Source organism: Giraffa tippelskirchi, chromosome 6 (assembly GCF_054371585.1).
Source record: "Giraffa tippelskirchi isolate mGirTip1 chromosome 6, T2T-mGirTip1v1.2.pri, whole genome shotgun sequence".
NCBI lineage: Eukaryota > Metazoa > Chordata > Mammalia > Artiodactyla > Giraffidae > Giraffa > Giraffa tippelskirchi.
The window spans coordinates 161116643-161135912 of record NC_137280.1 but is presented as its reverse complement, the minus strand read 5'-3'; the positions used below and the strand labels follow the sequence as shown (position 1 = coordinate 161135912).

General features: G+C 42.1%; 1 protein-coding gene across 2 annotated transcripts; it reads left to right on the top strand.

The window, feature by feature from the left end:
- The first annotated feature begins 18342 nt into the window (after positions 1-18342).
- On the top strand, positions 18343-19009 carry LOC145509579 (histone H2A.V-like). Of its 2 annotated transcripts, XM_081498665.1 has the most exons (2): positions 18349-18522; positions 18631-19009. In XM_081498665.1, the coding sequence occupies exons 1-2, from the start codon at positions 18436-18438 to the stop codon at positions 18820-18822; spliced, it is 279 nt and encodes a 92-aa protein (XP_081354791.1). In that variant the 5' UTR covers positions 18349-18435; the 3' UTR covers positions 18823-19009. The 2 variants fall into 2 exon arrangements, with proteins under 2 accessions (XP_081354790.1, XP_081354791.1); XM_081498664.1 differs by having other exon boundaries at positions 18343-19009.
- The last annotated feature ends 261 nt before the right edge of the window (positions 19010-19270 follow it).

Genomic DNA, 19270 nt, shown 5'->3' with positions numbered 1-19270 from the left:
TAAAGATTCCACAAGGAAGTGTGGACACGCTGTGGTTAAGGAGCATCAGACTCAATGGTCGCTAATCGGTGACCATGTCAAGAATTATTAAACAAAAACTAAATACATTAAGAAAGAAGCACGTAAATATCATTAAAAATCTATAAGCCAGATTCTTCTTTTTGTTGTTGTTGTTTGCTTAACATCTCTGTAAGTCCTTTAGTACCTAAACACCCAATTGATCAAAGGGATACGTCTGTATTATGTACCAACCAAAGAGTCCCCTTCCCTGCATGGATCACAAAGTCCTTGGCAATCACTTCCAAACTAGACTAGTGAGAATTGTTGTTCTCATTTTCCAGATGGATAAACAGAGGATAAAGGCCTGTTATGTGTCACACATTTCAGTCACCAAATGAAACACAATGGATGTCAGTCTTCTCGTCCCTTCAACAATAAAGAGCTTTTAAGCTTTTGCAGTCAACAAGAACTTCTGGGCAGATTACACTGGCTGGAAAGTCATATATATGGATGATATCCACAAATAGGAGAAAATTAAATTAAAGCTGAGTGTCTAAGCTCACTGACCCTCAGCAGGAAAGACAGAAGAAATGTAAAGTTTTAGCAAAGAAAGGTTTGAAAGAAAATAAATTAAATATAGCTGATTATCAAGTGCTGTTTTTACACAGTAAAACAAGGGCAAAATTATTCTTCTTTAAGTAGTAATTCTAATGTCTTGATTGAGTCATTCATCTATTCAATAAATACCTATTGATTGCCTTTTATGTGCCAAGTACTCATCTCTGTATTAGAAATGTAACAATGACCAACAGCAGATGATAATAATAACATATAATGCAGTAAGTACTAATAATATATTAATGAACAGTAATAGTTTGCTGAATAAAATGTCACAACCCAGTATGAACTAGCATTCTCTCTGGGGGCTTCCCAGGTGGGCACAGTGGCAAAGAATCTGCCTGCCAATGCAAGAGACATGGGTTCGATCCCTGAATTGGGCAGATCCCCTGAAGGAGGAAATGGCAACCCACTCCAGTATTCTTGCCTGGAAAATTTCATGGACAAAGGAGCCTGGCAGGCTACAGTGCATGGGGTCACAAGGAACTGTAGATGACTGAGTGGCTGAAAACACACACACACCCAGCTCTTCTAACTGTACTTCTTTATTTCCTACTCAAATACTGGAAGAGATGTTTAAACAAAAGAAAAGCTATCTTGATATTGTTTAGACACAAAACAACAGTGTTCTTTCAACTGTGCTTGAGATGGAATAAAACACAAGCACATCTGAGATTAACTTTCAGTGGTAAATTCATTCTATATATGCTTTTTAAGGGTAAATGCTTTGGAGGCTTTAAAAAAACATCTCTTCATCTTTTTAAATGTCAATTTACTCACACTGATGATGCTCTCAGATGTTAGGAAATCTTTTGAGACAGAAAGTGGGGATAGAGTGATGCAATATTTCTGAGTGTCATGTGATTTCACAATTTCTTTTTCCGTCTGTTTGGACATACAAAAAAGGAAGACTCTCGTATGTCAACAAGCTCATGAACTGAAGCTTACAATGACAGAAACAAAACTGTAGAGTTTCAAATATGTGAATACATGTAATCATGTTCTTTGATGGGATGCTGGCTGGCATTAACGTTTGATCTCCTGAGAAACATTAATTTTTCTCTGACAAATTTGCTAGTTTGCTTCATCTGAACACATGAACTTTAAACAATGCCTAATAAGAAAACTTTCTGTATTCTCCAAGGTCAAAGTTGGAGCAAGTAGAGGGAATTCAGTTTTCCTTACTTGACATTATTCATTATTCTTGTAGTCAGTATTCTCAAAAAGAATGCAAACCTCTTACTCTTAGTACAAAAATGCAGCAAATTTCCAAAGCTAAAATATAAATGGGTGACATTGGAAATATGTAAAAATATGGTTATTAACTTCTTCCATTTCCAGATACAAAGTTTGAACTCTGTGCTCTCATTGTTAAGACCAAGTAAATGTAACTGTAAACAAGAAAACATACTCTTGTTTCCTCATATTCTACTACTCTAAGCACCTATGAGGATTTTTTCTGGTACTTAAGCCATTAACCTACTTATGCTTTCAAAATTTCTGTGTGTTTTTTTCAATATTTTTTGAGCATTTCTGGTATAGTATAGATGGCTCAGAGGAGCCTGGAAGTCTACAGTCCCCGGGGTGGCAAAGAGTCAGACATGACTGAACGACTATCTCTTGTAGATGGCTCAGTGATAATAGGTAAATGAGGAAGAAAGAAAAAAATTTAAAGGTTTGCAATGGCATTAAGAATAGCAGCAATAAAACATAATTGTCTGGAAATCACAGCCTTGGAGGCAGGTTGGTTAAATAAAATGTGTCATATTCGGTTTGGAGTCAAGAGATGTTTGGAATTTGTCTCTATTGAACATTTATTTGGCAAAATTTAGCCAAAGTTTCATGACTCAGTATTCAAAATAAAGTGAAAAGAACATGAAGATGTGAATTAATTTTTAACAGTAAAATTGTCAATTAAATATAAAGTGGCACAAAAAGATTATATGGAAATGAAATGCAAATTAAGTGTTTTATTGCCAGATCCAGAAGCAAGGCTTTGAGAAACTGTCATTATTATAATTGCAGAATTCTTCACTGCAAATTCTTTCAATATTTTTAGATTGTTCTCATCTTTACTATATCACATTGTATTAATGGGTATCACAACCATGTTTGTTTAGTTTATTCACGTCACGGTCCACTTTCCCAAGGAGATTAAGAATTATCCTCCCATACACCTGTGACCTGATCACAGTAGTTTAAGTCCCATGCATTTAACACTTCTGCATAAAAAGAAACACCACCATACTTGAATTACGATGATGATATGATGAATCATATCAGTAGCAAGTTATATGAAGTTTTAAACTTGTTAGAGCAGATATGTTAGTAAAAATAAAATTTTACCTCCCCTAAAACTCTTCTAGTCCCCAAGGGCATGACTTTAAAGTAAAAGCTGTGTGAATTCCTTCCACATTTTGCTAGTGTAAGAGTATTAATGCACCTCGCAAAGTGTGTAACTCATTAGCAGGTAGTAACTCAAGCAAAGGAAGCACTCTGGCTGGTTGAGTGATTGGTCAGCAAGGCCTGAATCACGGGAGGTTGGTCTCTGGTGTATCCTCTTGGTCTAGAAAGTGGGAGGCGGTGGTCCAGTGAGCCAGGAATTGCCTGGCAGCATCAACATCCTAGCTATTGCTCAGGGTAGGTTGCATTTTTTGGCTTTTGCTCTCGAACCAAAAGTTCAAGTATGAAAACCAGGACTGAAGCCTCTTCTCAGCTAGAGCCAGGATACCCCCAGTTCAGCCAGAAGTTAGTTTGAGGGTGGAGTGGCCCAGCATTCCAGGAGTGGCACATGTCAGCCAGAGGTGTGCCAGGGCTGTGTCCCAACTGCAGAGCTGGGCTTGCCACACATCCTTTACTTGGTTAAAATACTGAATTTCTGGGCGACCGGGCAGAGATGCTGTTGATTCTGAGTCAAAATGCATGCTGAGTCTATCATCTCACCCTTGGGAGGCATGTATTAGAGAAGACTCAGGCTGTAGCCTGTAGATTTCAGCCCACCTCTCCATCATGTACCTGAAACCTGCTCCTGGACCCTTTTATTTCCTCGTTCTCCAGAGTAAAGCACTCATGTTCCCCCCTTGCTCCTTTTGTAAAACCAAAGGCTTCTACAACAGTGGTTCCCAGAGCCGACTCTGAATCTGAAGGAAGGAAACACCTCTCCACCTCTCCTTCTGGCATGACTTCTTCCCTTTTAATGCTGGCATTGATGTTCTTGTTCATAAAATATAAATACATACATATGTATATATGTTTAAAAACTACAATGTAGACTGTACTTACAGGGAAAAAAAATCAGAATAGCATAGAGTTCTATAAATCGAAGGTAGAAGTCCGTGTTATTACCCTTCTGTACCCCCACTCTCTTGGTGCTTTTCTGGAGAAAATATGTGTGTGTGTGTGTGTGTGTGTCCGCGCGTGTGCTAAGTTGCTTTAGTCATGTCCGACTCTTTGAGACCCTATGGACCATATCTTGTCAGGCTCATCTGTCCATGGGGTTCTCCAGGGAAGAATATTGGAGTGGGTTGCCATGCCCTCCTCCAGGGGTCTTCCCGACCCAGGGATCAAATCCGCCTCTTGCATATCTCTTGCATTGGCAGGTGAGTTCTTTACCACTAGCACCTGGGAAGCCCAAATATATATATACACACACATATGCACAAATATATATACATATATATATGCATTTTTGTAAATGTTTCTATGAGTTTGTGCTTTGGGGGGGTTTATTTTTACAAAAAGGGGCTCTCAGCATTCTCTTTATCTGCTAAAACGTGTACCTGGTCAGCAGGTGGAGGAGATGCAGGTGCAGTTTGCCTCCCTTCTCTCCTTCTCAGGCTTGCCCCTGCGCTGATCCTGTGTGACCTCATGACAGAGGAGAGCCCTCTGGTGTGGCGTCCAGGATGCGTCATGCAGCAGACGTGTGGCCGCTGGCACAAAGAGCATCTGGTTTTCAAAGACGAGTCATGGAGCCAAGTGTCGGGTACTTGGGTTTCAGGGCCCAGCACAGGCCAGCACCGGACTGACTGTAACCAACCAGGAGGGGACATGCTAATGAATCCACGATATGTGATTCAGCTGAAAATGTCAATGATTTGAATGCAATGAAATTGGAATGAACCTTCCCAGTGGCTAAAATTTTATGGCTCACTTTTGCACAGCTCTTAGCACAAAAGGCAATTACAGTATATGTGCAAAGTGGCAGCCTGATTAGTTCACACGCACAGACACACACACACAAATATAGTGCCTTTCACACATTTTAATTGCTTTTCTGCTAAGGAAAGTGAAACTGCAAATCATGAAACCGTGGCATCCTTCATTTTATTAGCAGGTAATATATCCTGAAGACTATTGAAAAATGATGAAAAGCTATACATTTACAGGGAAAGTTGAGGTTAAGACACTGCTGACATTAAGACACTTAATCTAGAAGACAATTATAAAGTATTACTGTTCACATGCACAATATACATATCTCTGTACAGAAATTTTATGAGTTACTATTAGAGATAATGTTTAGAGTTCTTATTTTTTGCATTTCTCTTGCTTTCCCACATCAACCTGTAGATTAGGGGGAAAATATTGCCTTGGAAAGATCAAACATAGTAAAAAAAGAGAAGAGTACAAAAGTAAATTACTCAGTAGCTTTGCTGAATGCTCAGAGAGATAGAATTATCTTGAAAGCCAATATTTACAAAAGAATAAAGGATGTTTTAAGTTCCATAAGACTTAGAGCCCGAGGGAGCCAGAGCCCCAGGGAGCTTCAGTGTAAGGCAGAAAGTGGGTAAAATGGCTAGTGTCCTTACCATCAAGATAGGAGATAAATGTTTGTCCAGCTTGAAGTGGTGAGAAATTCAAAGGGAGACCTGGTTAGCACCTGGGTCCCTGAGAGGGCACAGTAGAAGCCCCATAAAGACTTAGGAAGACTAGAGATGGAGAAAGTGGGAAATCTTGCCTCTGTTTGTAGAGTATGTCCAGAGGAGGTTCCAGATACTTCACAGAAATGTCATGTCCAGCAGGACCACAGAGCATAGTGGATGAGGGAGGAGCTGAGCGGCCAGAACTGAGGGGAGTCTCACTCCACACAGGGCACAAGGGGATCCACCAGACCCCCCAGTTCTCAAGAGCACGGGGGTGGCTGACTACAGCCAGGGGACCCAAAGGAGCCTGGGTTAGGATGAGGAGGATATAGAGTTCTGGTCCTGACACCTGCAGTACATGGACTGTGAGCGTCAGCGGTGGAGACCAGAGGGACAGAGCAGACTGGGTTCTATGCCCACCAAGGCCAGCAGGGGCAGAGGATGACGGAAGACCAAGGGCCCCATTCAAGGTGACACATATGCTTTACTTGCCTCTTTTCAATATCTCATCTCCAGAAAAAAAAGATGGGAAAGTCAGAGAAATAGTAATCCTGACTTAAGTGAGAATTACTCAAAAGAAAATGAGTCTTGAACTAACAAAATGCAGCTTTCCACTGGCAGTGGAAGTAGGGCTAGGCTAAGAATAGTAACAGGAAACAAAACTGCACGCGGTCATCATGACTGTTAGCCTCCAGCTCTAAGCCTCCCTCTTCTTCAAGGAAACAAGGTAGGCTGTAGAGAAGCATTATCTTTGTCTTACAGGAAACCACCAGAAACGAAAAACAAGAATCCACCAGAATCGGTTGAACCAAGTAGCCCCAAGATGGCAGGAGCTTTGACCTCCAGTGGACCTTGACTTTATAATAGACTCATTGTAATACATTAGCATGCCACAGAACACACCCACCAATGCCATGACAGTTAACAATTGTCATGGCAACAGCCAAAAGAACCCTACAAGGACTGATAAGTTGTGAATATTTCTCTCTCTTTACTCAATTCCCTCCCTTTCACCTTGACCTTCTTGTATATATGGTGTCTCGGCCTGAGTGGGGTTGAGAAGTTGATTTGCAAACTAAGTTCTTCTTTCTCCATTCTCTGGCCATTGAATAAAGCTTGTACTGTTTCAGTCTCAGCAACAGTTTCCTTATTGGCTGTATGTATCCAAACAGAAAAAGAATCGTCCTTGCCAAGACATGAGGCTTTTGTTGGGCTAGGGCCCAAGTGGGGGTCTATATAACCAATTTTGTAACAATGCTATACCTGAGTCTTTGTCTGGAATTTCATGCCCAGTGAAATACATAAGCTCAGTCATAATATCATAAACTCTAGTGGCAAAAAACAGCTGGATAACCTTGGGCAAATTTTTTTATACAAGATTCTGCTTCCGTTAAACTAGGAATAATAGTATCTTGTAGACTTATTGTGAGGATTAAATGAGATACAGGTGTTACCCTAAGACCTGACATATGGTAAGCCCTTACTAAGTAACACACACCAGTACTCTTGTCTGAAAAATCCCATGGATAGAGGCACCTGGCAGGCTACCGTCCAGGGGGTCACAGAGAGCTGGACATGACTGAGTGCATGCGTGCACACACACACAAGCCTTTAGTAAATGTTACTTATCGTGACTGTGACAATAATTATCATTGTGCATTTGTTCATTCTGAGTCTGAACTTTTAATTCAGTTCAGTTCAGTTGCTCAGTTCAGTTCAGTTCAGTTCAGTCGCTCAGTCGTGTCCGACTCTTTGCGACCCCATGAATCACAGCACACCAGGCCTCTCTCTCCATAACCAACTCCCGGAGTCTACCCAAACCCATGTCCATCGAGTCGGTGATGCCATCCAACCATTTCATCCTCTGTCGTCCCCTTCTCCTCCTGCCCCCAATCCTACCCAGCATCAGGGTCTTTTTCAGTGAGTCAGCTCTTCGCATGAGGTGGCCTAAGTATTGGAGTTTCAGCTTCAACATCAGTCCTTCCAATGAACACCCAGGATTGATCTCCTTTAGAATGGATTGATTGGATCTCCTTGCAGTCCAAGGGACTCTCAAGAGTCTTCTCCAACACCACAGTTCAAAAGCATCAATTCTGCTCAGTTGCGTCCAACTCTTCGCCACCCCATGGACTGCAGAACTTTTAATTGATAGCATTTAATTACCTGTTGTACACAGCATTGCAGGTCCAGCTACCAAGATTGTAAATGCTAATGAAACAGGAGGGAACAGGAAAGGGCACAACCTTTAAAAGAATGACATAGCCCAAAGACACGACATGAACTGCTCAGAACCAGATAGGTCCAAGATCGCAGACAGGCAACTTTCACTTGACTCTGAGCCTCGGTATACGCTTATTGCAACACATCAGCAAGCTGAATGACAAACCCACAGGCACCAAGACAGTTCCAAGGTCAACCATAAAGGTCAAAAAGTGGGCAGTGGCCCAATTCCTAGAAATCCCCACCCCATCCCCCAAACGGCTGGAATTCTCCTCTCACTCATTAGCCTATGAAATTACCCATCCTTACAAAAACGGACAAATCTCTACTGTAGGGCCACTTTCAGCTTCTGAGATGGCCCACACTCTGTGGAGTGTGTTTCTCTCTAAATAAATCCATTTCTTACCTATCGCTTTGTCTCACACTGAATTCTCTCGGCAATGAGACGTCAAGACCCTGAGCTTCATGAAGTCCTGAGGCTAGACATGATCTCAATTAAAAGATTGTGGGTTGAAGTCCCAATCTGGGTTACCTGGTTTCACGAAGAGGTGAAGGGGACATTCGTGCACAGGTCTTTAGAGACAGTATTTAAGGTGCACCCCCTTTTATATGTTTGTTTATGTTTATTGTTTAATTCTGAGAGTTTGTTCTGAGGGAGAGATACGTACCTCTAGATTTGGCAAAATTTGAGCTAAGCTTCTTTTGGATAAAGGAATACAAATAAGTAGAAATCTAAATTTGAAATGAGGAAAGTTTATTTCCAGTTTCCCACCCCCACCCCCATCCCCCTATCTCTCAGGTGGAAGTTTGGTGGGTGGCCCAAAGTTTCATGTTTGATTTCCTCTTTGCCAAACTTATCAGAGGCACAGTGCCCTTGAGCCTCACCCTGGCACACACTCAAGACCATCGCTTTATGCTTGGCATCCTGAAAACTCCTTTAGGAGATTCAGTCATGGAGTGGTTTGATTCATGTATTGCCCTTATATAGTAACCAGTATTGACAACATTTTTGATATGGCAGCAATATCCATGTCTCTAGGGCCTCCTTGTGATTTGAGAAATTTCACCTGACAAAACATTAAAGATGTCTCTTACTTAAGAGTGGGTGGGCAATCCTACTTTCAACCCCCTAAAGCTATCAAAGTACAAAGGCTGCGGAAATTGCTGTGTCCCCAGATTCGTGGGTCAGGAATATACCCTGGAGAAGGGCATGGCAACCCACTCCAGTATTCTTGCCTGGAGAATTCCATGGACAGAGGAGCCTGGCGGGTTACAGTCCATGGGGTCACAAAGAATCAGATAGGATTGAGCCACTAACACACACACACACACACACACACACACACACACACACACACACACACAGGTAATAAAACAATAGCCACAGGGGCTAATAGTCTGTATCTGGCAGAAGAGGCACCATAAAGTCTTTGCTTGATCTCTGGGTGGCCTCAAGGCTTCCAATCTCTTGACTCAGTTAATTTATTTACAAAAGGGGGATAATGATACTATGCCAGTTTGCCTCAAAGGGGTATTATGTAAAACAAAAGATTGTACTGTTGAAGGACAAAGCACTATGCAAATGCTGTGATTATCATTTGAGTCAGTTTGTTTACTACAGCCATTGCCTATATTAATGTAAAGTGTGGCATTTTCACTGTGGGCCTCTAGATTTCATTCAAGATAGGGAACTCAGCTGAGTCTCAGAGTCTCTCTCCTAGCTTTTAAAACAAAGCAAAACTGACTTACTCCATTAGAAGGAAGGTTCTGTCCTACAAAGTGTGAAGTTTAGAGGCAAAGACTTGGCCATATGAAAGCAGGCCATATCAAATGCAGGTGGCCAAATGTCAGTTGAATTAGGCCTGCCCTCAACACACAGATCTTTTTTCATCGATTATACTGTTGAAAAGAAAAGTTATACAGATCAACATTTGACCAGCCCTTTAAAAAGTGGAACTGTGCTTTGTCACAATCATTAATAAGAATGAATGTTCCTTGGTGTCTACATATGTTATTGAAGCTACCCTGAAGTCCCTGCAATCTTTAGACCTCATCGAGAAATACTGGTGAATCATTCTTTAGTCACACAAATACATATGTTGTGTACAATTGTGGGAAAAACACACATGAAGTTGCAAATGATCATTCTTAACTCCAAGGGCAACTCTCTGATGTTTGAAGACACGGAAGAGTCTGTTTTTTTCACTATTACTCAAGTTTCCTCAGGGTCTGTCAAATTACTGAGGAGACTCAAAACAAGCCCTGATCTACTGGGACGAACGCCAGCTTTATGCTTTGGTCTGGCTGTGGAAAATCCCAGGGTTTTCTCTAGGAATATCTGGGTTGGGACATGTGATTAGATCACCGCCATCATCATCTTTCTAGTGTAGGTCCATCCCTTCAAAATTGTTTCTTTCTCACACTGGGCTTTCCGAAAGGCCTTCGTCACCATTTTAATGCTGTTCTAACTGAATTCAGATCTGAGAGACAAGAAGGTCTAAGACGCTGAGTGTTCTGAGTGTTGTCCAGGCCTGCCTGGCTTCACAGAACACCCAGCAAGGTCATTTCAGGGGGCTTATTGAAGGGACAGAAGTGGTCAAGGATAGAACTGTTAGGCCCTAGGCTTCCTCTCTTGATTGTTTCCTAAAGCAGGTTACAAACTCCTGCAGTTGGGGATCCGTGCTATTCTTTTGTATATTTCATGAGCTAAATCCTGAGAGACCCTCCTGAGGAAAAGTGGGTCCTGGGATGATTCACATCAAAATTTGATCTCAGGGCAAGAAACCACATTTATTATTCCTTGAAGATAGAGATGACAGGCTCTATGTCATTCCTTGACAATGTGATTAAGAAGGAATACACTTTACTTTTCTCAATAAACTGCCCACAGAGGCTGGTTCCTACACTTTAGTGACAGCTGCTACCCCTCACACTCCAGGATGTTCCCACACTTACTTACTACAATCTACCAGGTACTTGCTTTTTCACTGATTTTGACTTAGAACTGGTGAACATAGAGGTACTTTTGTAAACTAGAGGAGAAACTCATTTATTCCACAAATACTATCAACTACGTTGATTGTTGAATTATATTCAATGGCATTGAATATAATACCAGTAGATTCATTGAAATAGGCTAAAACAACCCCCATTCTGAATATTCGTTGATAAAATTGATACCTGAGGCATGTTATATAGGAAAGAGAGCTGGTGCTAGAATTCAGGCCTGTTTCTACCAATCCCTAGATGTGAAGTTCTGAGTGAAATATCTAACTTTTTTCAGACGCTGTAAAAATGAAGAGTGTAGAAAAGAGGCAGAATAGCATTAGGATGATGGCCTCAGCCTTTGCAGCTGGACAGGCCTGGATTCCAATCCAATTCTATTCTACTGCTTACCAGCTAAGTACTCTTGGGCAAGTTACATAAACTTTCTATTTCTTTGCTTTCTGATCTGTGAAAATGTGAATAGTGCCACCTCACCTCACAAAATTGCTTTTATAAGAATTAAATAAAAGCAAGTCTATAGTGATTACTTGGGCTTCTCTGGTGACTCAGATGGTAAAGAATCTGCCTGCAATGCAGGAGACTCAAGTTCGATCCCTGGGTTGGTAAGATCCCCTGGAGAATACAATGGCTATCCACTCCAGTATTCTTGCCTGGAGAATTCCATGGACAGGGGAGCCTGGCGGGCTACAGACTGTGGGGTTGCAAAGAGTTGGACTCGACTAGGCAACTCTTACAGTGCTTACTTGAGTATCTGGCTCATAAAAATAGATAGTAAACTGTGGTTTAAAAAAAAAAAAAAATCCTGAAAGAACTTTTGAGGCCACAAGGCGTAAACTCCTACAGTTTCTAAATGAGAACTAGAGGTCCAGAAGTAAAAGATCACACTTCAGGTGACTGAGACCACATGTTTGTGATATAAATTCCCAAACATTCTATGAGTTCTATGATCTGGACAGAGTACTATCTCTTGGTGACTTTATCTATTTACTAAATAAGTGGACTATTAGACTTGGTGATCACAAAGTTTCCATCCACGGAAAAATACCAGTGATTGCATTGCTATTGAGCCCCGCCTATGTTCAGAACACGTTGCTGATATTGTGGGTGCTATAATGGGCATATGAGAATCTGTCTCTGGTCTTAAGAGGGTTAAAGTTTAGTTGGAAAGACATTTATATAGCATTTATGAGATGTAAACCACTGGTATAGCCACGTGACAAGCCAGATTTCAAGGGTCAAGCAGATTGGACACAGACAGTGAGATCCATTTGATTTGAGTGTTAGTGATGGCTTCATAGAGAAAACAGGCATTTACCTGTGCATGAATACTGAGCTGGATTTGAGTACACAAATTCAAAGAGGAGAGGAGAAGGGAGGGCATTAGGCGCCTTGCACCTATGTGCCTGGATAAAAGTACAGAGGAAGAGATAAATGCCATTAAGCATGGGGCATTCACTTAAGCACTTTTCAGTCATCCCTTAAGCGGAACTGACTTCTCTCAGTGTGAACTCTTATTTTCATAAGTGGCAGTGGGGGTGTTCACAAGTGTGTATGTGTGTGTGTGTACATGTGAGCACACATTTCAGAACTCTTTAAATATTGGCAGGAAAAAAAAAAAGAAAAAAATATTGGGAGGAAAACACCATCAAGACCTGGTGAGTCCCCAAATGCTCTGCACCCAGAAAAGTAGAGGTCATCTATGATTCCTTTTGCTCTTGATTCTCTTCAGTCCATCAGCTCCTTCTGGCTCTTCTTCCTCTAGCATATATCTCAGTTTCATCCCCTTCTTTTATTTCCACTGCGCCAATATCCACTGTTATATAGATGCTACAGGCACCCCCGTTCCATTCCTGATACCTACAATGCGTTTGCCACGGGGTAGTCTTCTGACCATGTAAATCACATCATGGAACCCACTGCTGAAAACCTTTCAACAGTTGTCAATCATACTGAGCATATAATCCAGATGGTTTACTCTGGCCTTCAAGTCTATGCAGAATCTGGCCTCTCAAACCTAATGTCTTGTTACTCATCCCCTCCCTTGCTGTTCTTTTGAACAAAGTGCTTCCAGACTCAAGATCTTCATGCTCCCTGTGCTCTCTGCCTGAGCTCTTACTCTTCCTGTTTTACGCAACCTTCTTACCCTTTAAGTGAAGTGAAAGTGAAAGTTGCTCAGTTGTGTCCCACTCTTTGGGACCCTGTAGACTATACGGTCCCTGGAATTCTCCAGGCCAGAATACTGGAGCTGGTAGCCTTTCCCTTCTGCAGGGGGCCGTCCCAACCCAGGGATCGAACTCAAGTCTCCCACATTGCAGATGGATTCTTTACCAGCTGAGCCACAAGGGAAGCCCAAGAATACTGAAGTGGGTAGCGTATCCCTTCTCCAGGGGATCTTCCTGACCCAGGAATTGAACTGGGGTCTCCTGCATTGCAGGCGGATTCTTTACCAACTGAGCTATCAGGGAAGCCCTTGCTTCAAGGGTTCCAGCTTAAATATCACCTCCTTTGAGAGGTCTTTTTATTCTAACCATATAAATAATTTCTTTCTGGGATTCTAGATGGCCGCCTATGAATTGTCCTTATCTTTTTTTTGACAACTTTTGATACTTTCTCAATTAGTTAGTTTCTTAGCTTTTAAAATGTTTGTTCTTCCTACTAGAATATAACTTCTATTATTAAGTCTTGTCTGTCCTGTTCATTTTTCAGTCTCCAGGATCTAATGCTGAAGACTGCAGAGAACATTGAATGGATGAGCAAAAGGAAATTAATGGAAAACCATTGCAACAAGTAATGTTAAATGCAATTGCTTTCATGCCCATGTTCACCTTCTGATTTGGTAAATGTAGGACTGCAATCATGTACAAAGCAGTTGCTTTATTTGAGGGTAATTCTAAAAGAAATATTTATTTTATTATTTCAAGAGAATGACTGTTACATCTTATGAGTAGGGGGCTCAGAGCTGTTTGGAGTGGTTGATGGGAGACTGGTTGTTAACCTTCATTAATAGCTAAGCTCATTACCTTACACTTGGAAAGAACCAAATTTCTGTCTCTGTGAAATAATGAATTATCGCATGTCATGGGGGTTGATCTATAGTTTAAAGAAAAAATGTTATATTCTCTTTGCCTAGTGACTGCCATATTATTCTGCCAAGTTGTTCTCTCTGAGGACAGAAGAAAAGGGCTCTTGCTTGGCTACTTTGCATCACCTTTGTGGCCAGCTGATGATTGTAGTCATTCTCTTTCAGCTTTCTCTCATAACCAAAGAACATTAAACACTCACCCAGCTGTTTTACACTCTTACCCAAATATCTTGCCTAAGGTCACTGAGTCAATGCATTTGTGATGTATATTCCAAAGCCTTTATTAGTCCAATGAGCTGGACAAAATACTGCCTCTTTGTGATCTAGTCTACAGTTTAATTAAGTTCAATAATAATGAAAATAGGACACAAACATTCATTTACAGGAGTTGTTTGTTTTTTTTTAAATGTGTCTTTTAAATGTGCCTGCTGCTGCTGCTGTCACTTCAGTTGTGTCCGACTCTGTGCGACCCCACAGACGGCAGCCTACCAGGCTCCTCCGTCCCTGGGATTCTTAAATATGCCTAGCAATGTGCAAAACCATTTTTAGGTATCATCTCTTTTAATCCTGTCTAACAAGCATATGAAATAGTAATTTTAATTTACATTTCACAGAGGACGAAAGTGAGATGTAGTGAAGCTAAGTAAGTAGCCCAAGTTCATGCTGTTAAAAAGTGAACTTGGGTTTCAGACGATTCCATAAATGCCAAGGCAGTATCAATATTTACAAGGTAATAAGAAAGAATCAGAATCATGTACAGGTTTTTAAACATCAAATGATGTACAGATGATCCCTTAACCTACGATGGTTTGAGTTATCATTTTTCGACTTTACAATGATGGGAAAGGGATACACATTCAGTAGAAATGGTACTCTGAATTTTGATCTTTTCCCAAGCACTTGAGCTATGAGGTGTACACTCCAGAGGCAGTTGAGTAGTAGCACCCCATTAGCCACATGAACACAAGGGTGATCAATACACTTACAACTTCCACAATGTATTTACAACTCTTCTGTTCTTCGCTATCAGTATTCAATACATTACATGAGAGATTCAATATTTTATTATACAGTAGACTTTGTGTTACATGATTTTGCCCAACTATAAGCTAATGTAAGTGTTCTGAGCATGTTTAAGACAGGTTGCTCAGTCACTTCAGTCATATCCAACTCTTGACTCTTCGGTCATGACCCTGTGGACTGTAGCCTGCCAGGCCTCCTCTGTCCGTGGGACTCTCCAGGCAAGAATACTAGAGTGGGTTGCCATGATCTCCAGGGGATTTCTTCGAGCCAGGGATTGAACCCACATCTCTATATTTCCAGCATTGGCAGGTGGGTTCTTTACCACTAGCACCACTTGGGAAGCCTGTAAGGTAGGTTAGGCTGAACTATGATGTTCAGTAGGTTAGAAAGAGTAAATGCATTTTTGATTTATATATTCTACTTAACAATGGGTGTTTTGGGACACAAACTCATTGTAAATTGAAGGAGACCTATATAAACTTAGTTAAGTTTTTAGATATTTTATATGAGAATAATTTAACTTTTTTTTTTTTAAGCCTAGCATATATCTCTGGCTGTGAATACTTTATTAGATTCCATTTCTGGTCCATACTACCCATTTTGCTTTCCTGAGCTCTCATCATCTCTCATATTTTCATATTTCCTTATTTTTTTCAGTTTGGTAGCTTTTCCCTCATTTTAAAAAACTGAACAGTCATGCTCCTCTGTAAACTTGGTGAGTCAGTGCAACCTTTAATTACTTCAGTCTCCTTCCTTGCAGGAAAGGCTGTCAAAATACGAGAACACTCGAATGTTTTGCATCATCTCACACGCACACAGGGGATAAAAAGGGATAGAATTCTCCTGAAGAAGCAAAACAACTGGCAACAGCTGGCACAACAACTTCTAAAGACCCAGTCTGACTCTGTTTGGAAATCATCAGCCTCAAACGGCCCCTAAATAATAATTACCCCATTTGCACCAGGACCATCTCATTGACTAGCTCCACTTAATGACATAATACCTGCTATCTACTTTCAGCACTGATGCCATCATCGCCATATTTTGTAAGACCAACAAAATAACATCCATACGGACAGGGGGATATCCTAGGTCACACACAGATATGCTTTCCCCATTCTCTGGTAACACCGTATCAAATCACTAACAAACACGTCTCCAGTCTTCAAAATAATTTAGTTATTAGAAAGGTGATTGGACAAACCGGTAAAGATTTTTTTTTCCCCACCAACAAAAAGCAAATCAGAACAGATTTAGTCTTTTTCTCCAGTTTACCCAGCCTGCAGAGCTCTAACTGCAGTCCCAATATAATCATTTTAGACCCCAAAGCAGTGTGAGCATGAGCATTGGATGCATAATTTTCAACACATGTTTTATTAATCCATTCTTCCTGTGCTTCATTTAAAATACTGGAAACTATAAAAAGATAAGCGTGTTACACCCCTGCCAGGAAAAAGAAAAAAACCAACCAGAAAATACGAAAAAAAAACAAAAAAAAACCCAGAGCAACTGGAATCTCGGTCTTGAGGAAACACATGGGATTGAAGCATCCGCCGGAGCTCTGTCACCGACTGTCATCTGTGACTCTTAGGCGCTGAAGTTTCCAGGCTGGAGCGAGGAGGCTGTGCGTGCAAGCCGGTGAGTATGTGACCGTGGGGGTCCCGTGTGGGGATGGGGGGCGGGGCCAGCGGCGCGGGGAGGGTCTTCCAGGAAGACCCCAGCGCGGAGCCCGCGCCTGCGCATTCAGCCGGGGCGACCGGGCCCGCACGTAGCGCCCGGCGTGACTCAGCGCTGACTCACCGCGGCCGCTGCCCGATGGCTTTCCCGGTCCGCGCGCTCCACCCGCCCGGCCCTGCTGACGCCTGCTCCCCCGTCCTTCTTGCGCGCAGACCAGGCTCGGTGCTTGCAACAGAGCAGGACGGATTTTATAGCTTTTGAATCCCGAACAAGCAGGGAATTAACTGGCTTTGTTTTCTTTGACTTTGAAGGGCTCCATAGTCCACTGGTGAAATTCTTCCAAAAGCTTGTTGGAACAAATCCAGAACGGCAGCGTCCTTCCGCTGTGACTTAGAGATGACTTCCACTCAGATTTTTGCTTCGGTCGTACCGAGCTCGCCTCTTCTTTTGGCCCACGTGTGGGCAGGTTATCATTTCAGTATGTGTGAGAGCTAGCCTTGGCACACACCCATAACTGGGGTGACGCAGATCAAGTTGGAACTTGGCATTATGTTTGGACCTTGAGTGGCTTTATTGTATAAACCAGAGAACGCTTCATAAAGACGTCCGAACCTGCCATCTCGCTTCCTGATTAGATGCCACGCTCACTTTCAGTCTGTCAGTACCCTTTGCGAGGTCCGGGGATACATTTACATCACTAATAGCCAGATTCTTGAGCGGTCATGCCCATTTCTCCCTCTCTGAGGTTCCGCGCAGAGAGTTACACCAAGGCAGTATTTCTTCAGGTGCAGCCCACAAGGCTATCTGCATGGAGGGTGCCTGGCGACATTTGGTCAAAAAGGCAGGTTCTTAGACCTCACTCCAAACTGCAGACTCAGAATGTCCTGGGTTAGGGTCTGGAAATGAGTCCGTAAAGGATTCCGATGTACACTTAGATTTGTAAACTTCTAGGTAGAGACTGAGGATGTGAGACATAATACTGTTAAGACCAGGAGAAATCTTTCTACTCAAGAACACACTGCTCTAAAGTTGATACTGAAGTTCTGATGCCAGGCAATCATATATCTAAAATTAGTTTTATATATAGTATGTTTTAACAGAGTTTTTTTTTTTCTTTTTGATTGGAAATTCGGGTTTAGAATAAAACGAAGTACCTATTGAGTACATTTTATTATTTCAGACCTGTATTTCCCAAACCTGACTTTGTATCAGAATTACCCATAAAGCCTTAAAGGATTCTAATCTCTGGGCCAGACCCTAGGCCCAAAGAACCACTATCAGAAGGACAGTTTAAGGATCAGGCGGTTTGAAAAGCTCTGCAAGTTAGTCTCTGTACCTTTGCAAAAGGGCACTCTTCCCAAATACAATAAATAAGTAATAAGTGTTAGTCGCTCAGTCATGTCTGACTCTTTTGCAACCCGAAGACTGTAGCCCGCCAGGCTCCCCTGTCCATGGAATTCTCCAGGCAAGAATACTGGAGTGGGTTGCCATTCCCTTCTCCAGGGGATCTTCCCAACCCAGGGATCGAACCCAGGTCTACCACACTGCAGGCAGATTCTACCTTCTGAGCCACTAGAAGTGAAGTGAAGTGAAGTCACTCAGTCGTGTCCGACTCTTTGCGACCCCATGGACTATAGCCCACCAGGCTCCTCATCCATGGGATTTTCCAGGCGAGAGTACTGGAGTGGGTTGCCATTTCCTTCTCCACTGAGCCACCAGGGCAGCCCCCAAATACAATAAAAATGTCATTAACTGCAGGGTGGTTGGTCTGTGTTCATCTATGGTGCTCACTCATCTCTCAGTCTGTACTGCTTGCTTTTGAAATCACCATTTAAAAAATAAAGTTAAGATTGTCCGGGCTCTGGCGGCCGCGGCGGCAACGGCGGTCGGTGCTGCCCCAGCGGCGGCGGCGGCTCGGGGGGACCGAGGGCACGAGCGGCCGAGACCATGGCTGGAGGCAAAGCTGGAAAGGACCGTGGGAAGGCCAAGGCCAAGGCAGTGTCTCGCTCACAGAGAGCTGGGCTACAGTTTCCTGTGGGCCGCATCCATAGACATTTGAAGACTGGTACCACAAGCCACGGAAGGGTTGGTGCCACTGCTGCAGTGTATAGTGCTGCGATTCTGGAGTACCTCACTGCTGAGGTGCTGGAGCTGGCAGGTAATGCATCCAAGGATCTCAAAGTTAAACGGATCACTCCACGCCACTTGCAGCTTGCAATCCGTGGTGATGAAGAGTTGGATTCTCTTATCAAAGCTACCATAGCTGGGGGTGGAGTGATCCCTCACATCCACAAGTCTCTGATTGGAAAGAAGGGACAGCAGAAAACTGCTTAGAGAGTTGTTTTAACCAACCCTCTTCCTCCCTGTCATTGTACTGTAATGGGACAGAAGAAATAATGGGGTTATGTGGAATTTTTAATACAGTTAAATGGAAAACCATAGACAATTACTGTAGACATGATAAAAGAAACATTTGTACGTTCTTAGACTTGAAGTTTGATAAAAGTACCTTTTCATGTGGCAACAGTTGTGTTGATTGGCTAGGTTTCTCCCATGTGTTTTATACAAAAATGGAATTGATAAACCATTTTTTAAAAAAAATAACTTGTCTCAAAACTGTTCTGTTTGTGCTGTATTGGAAATATTTTGCTCATGCTTTGAAATTTTTAAAATTTCAAATTGGTTATATATTCAGAAAAATCAGAAATTGGACATCTACTTCTATCGTGGTTGATACCATATTATATTGGATCTTAGATGCTACCTATTTGTAGTATGTAAC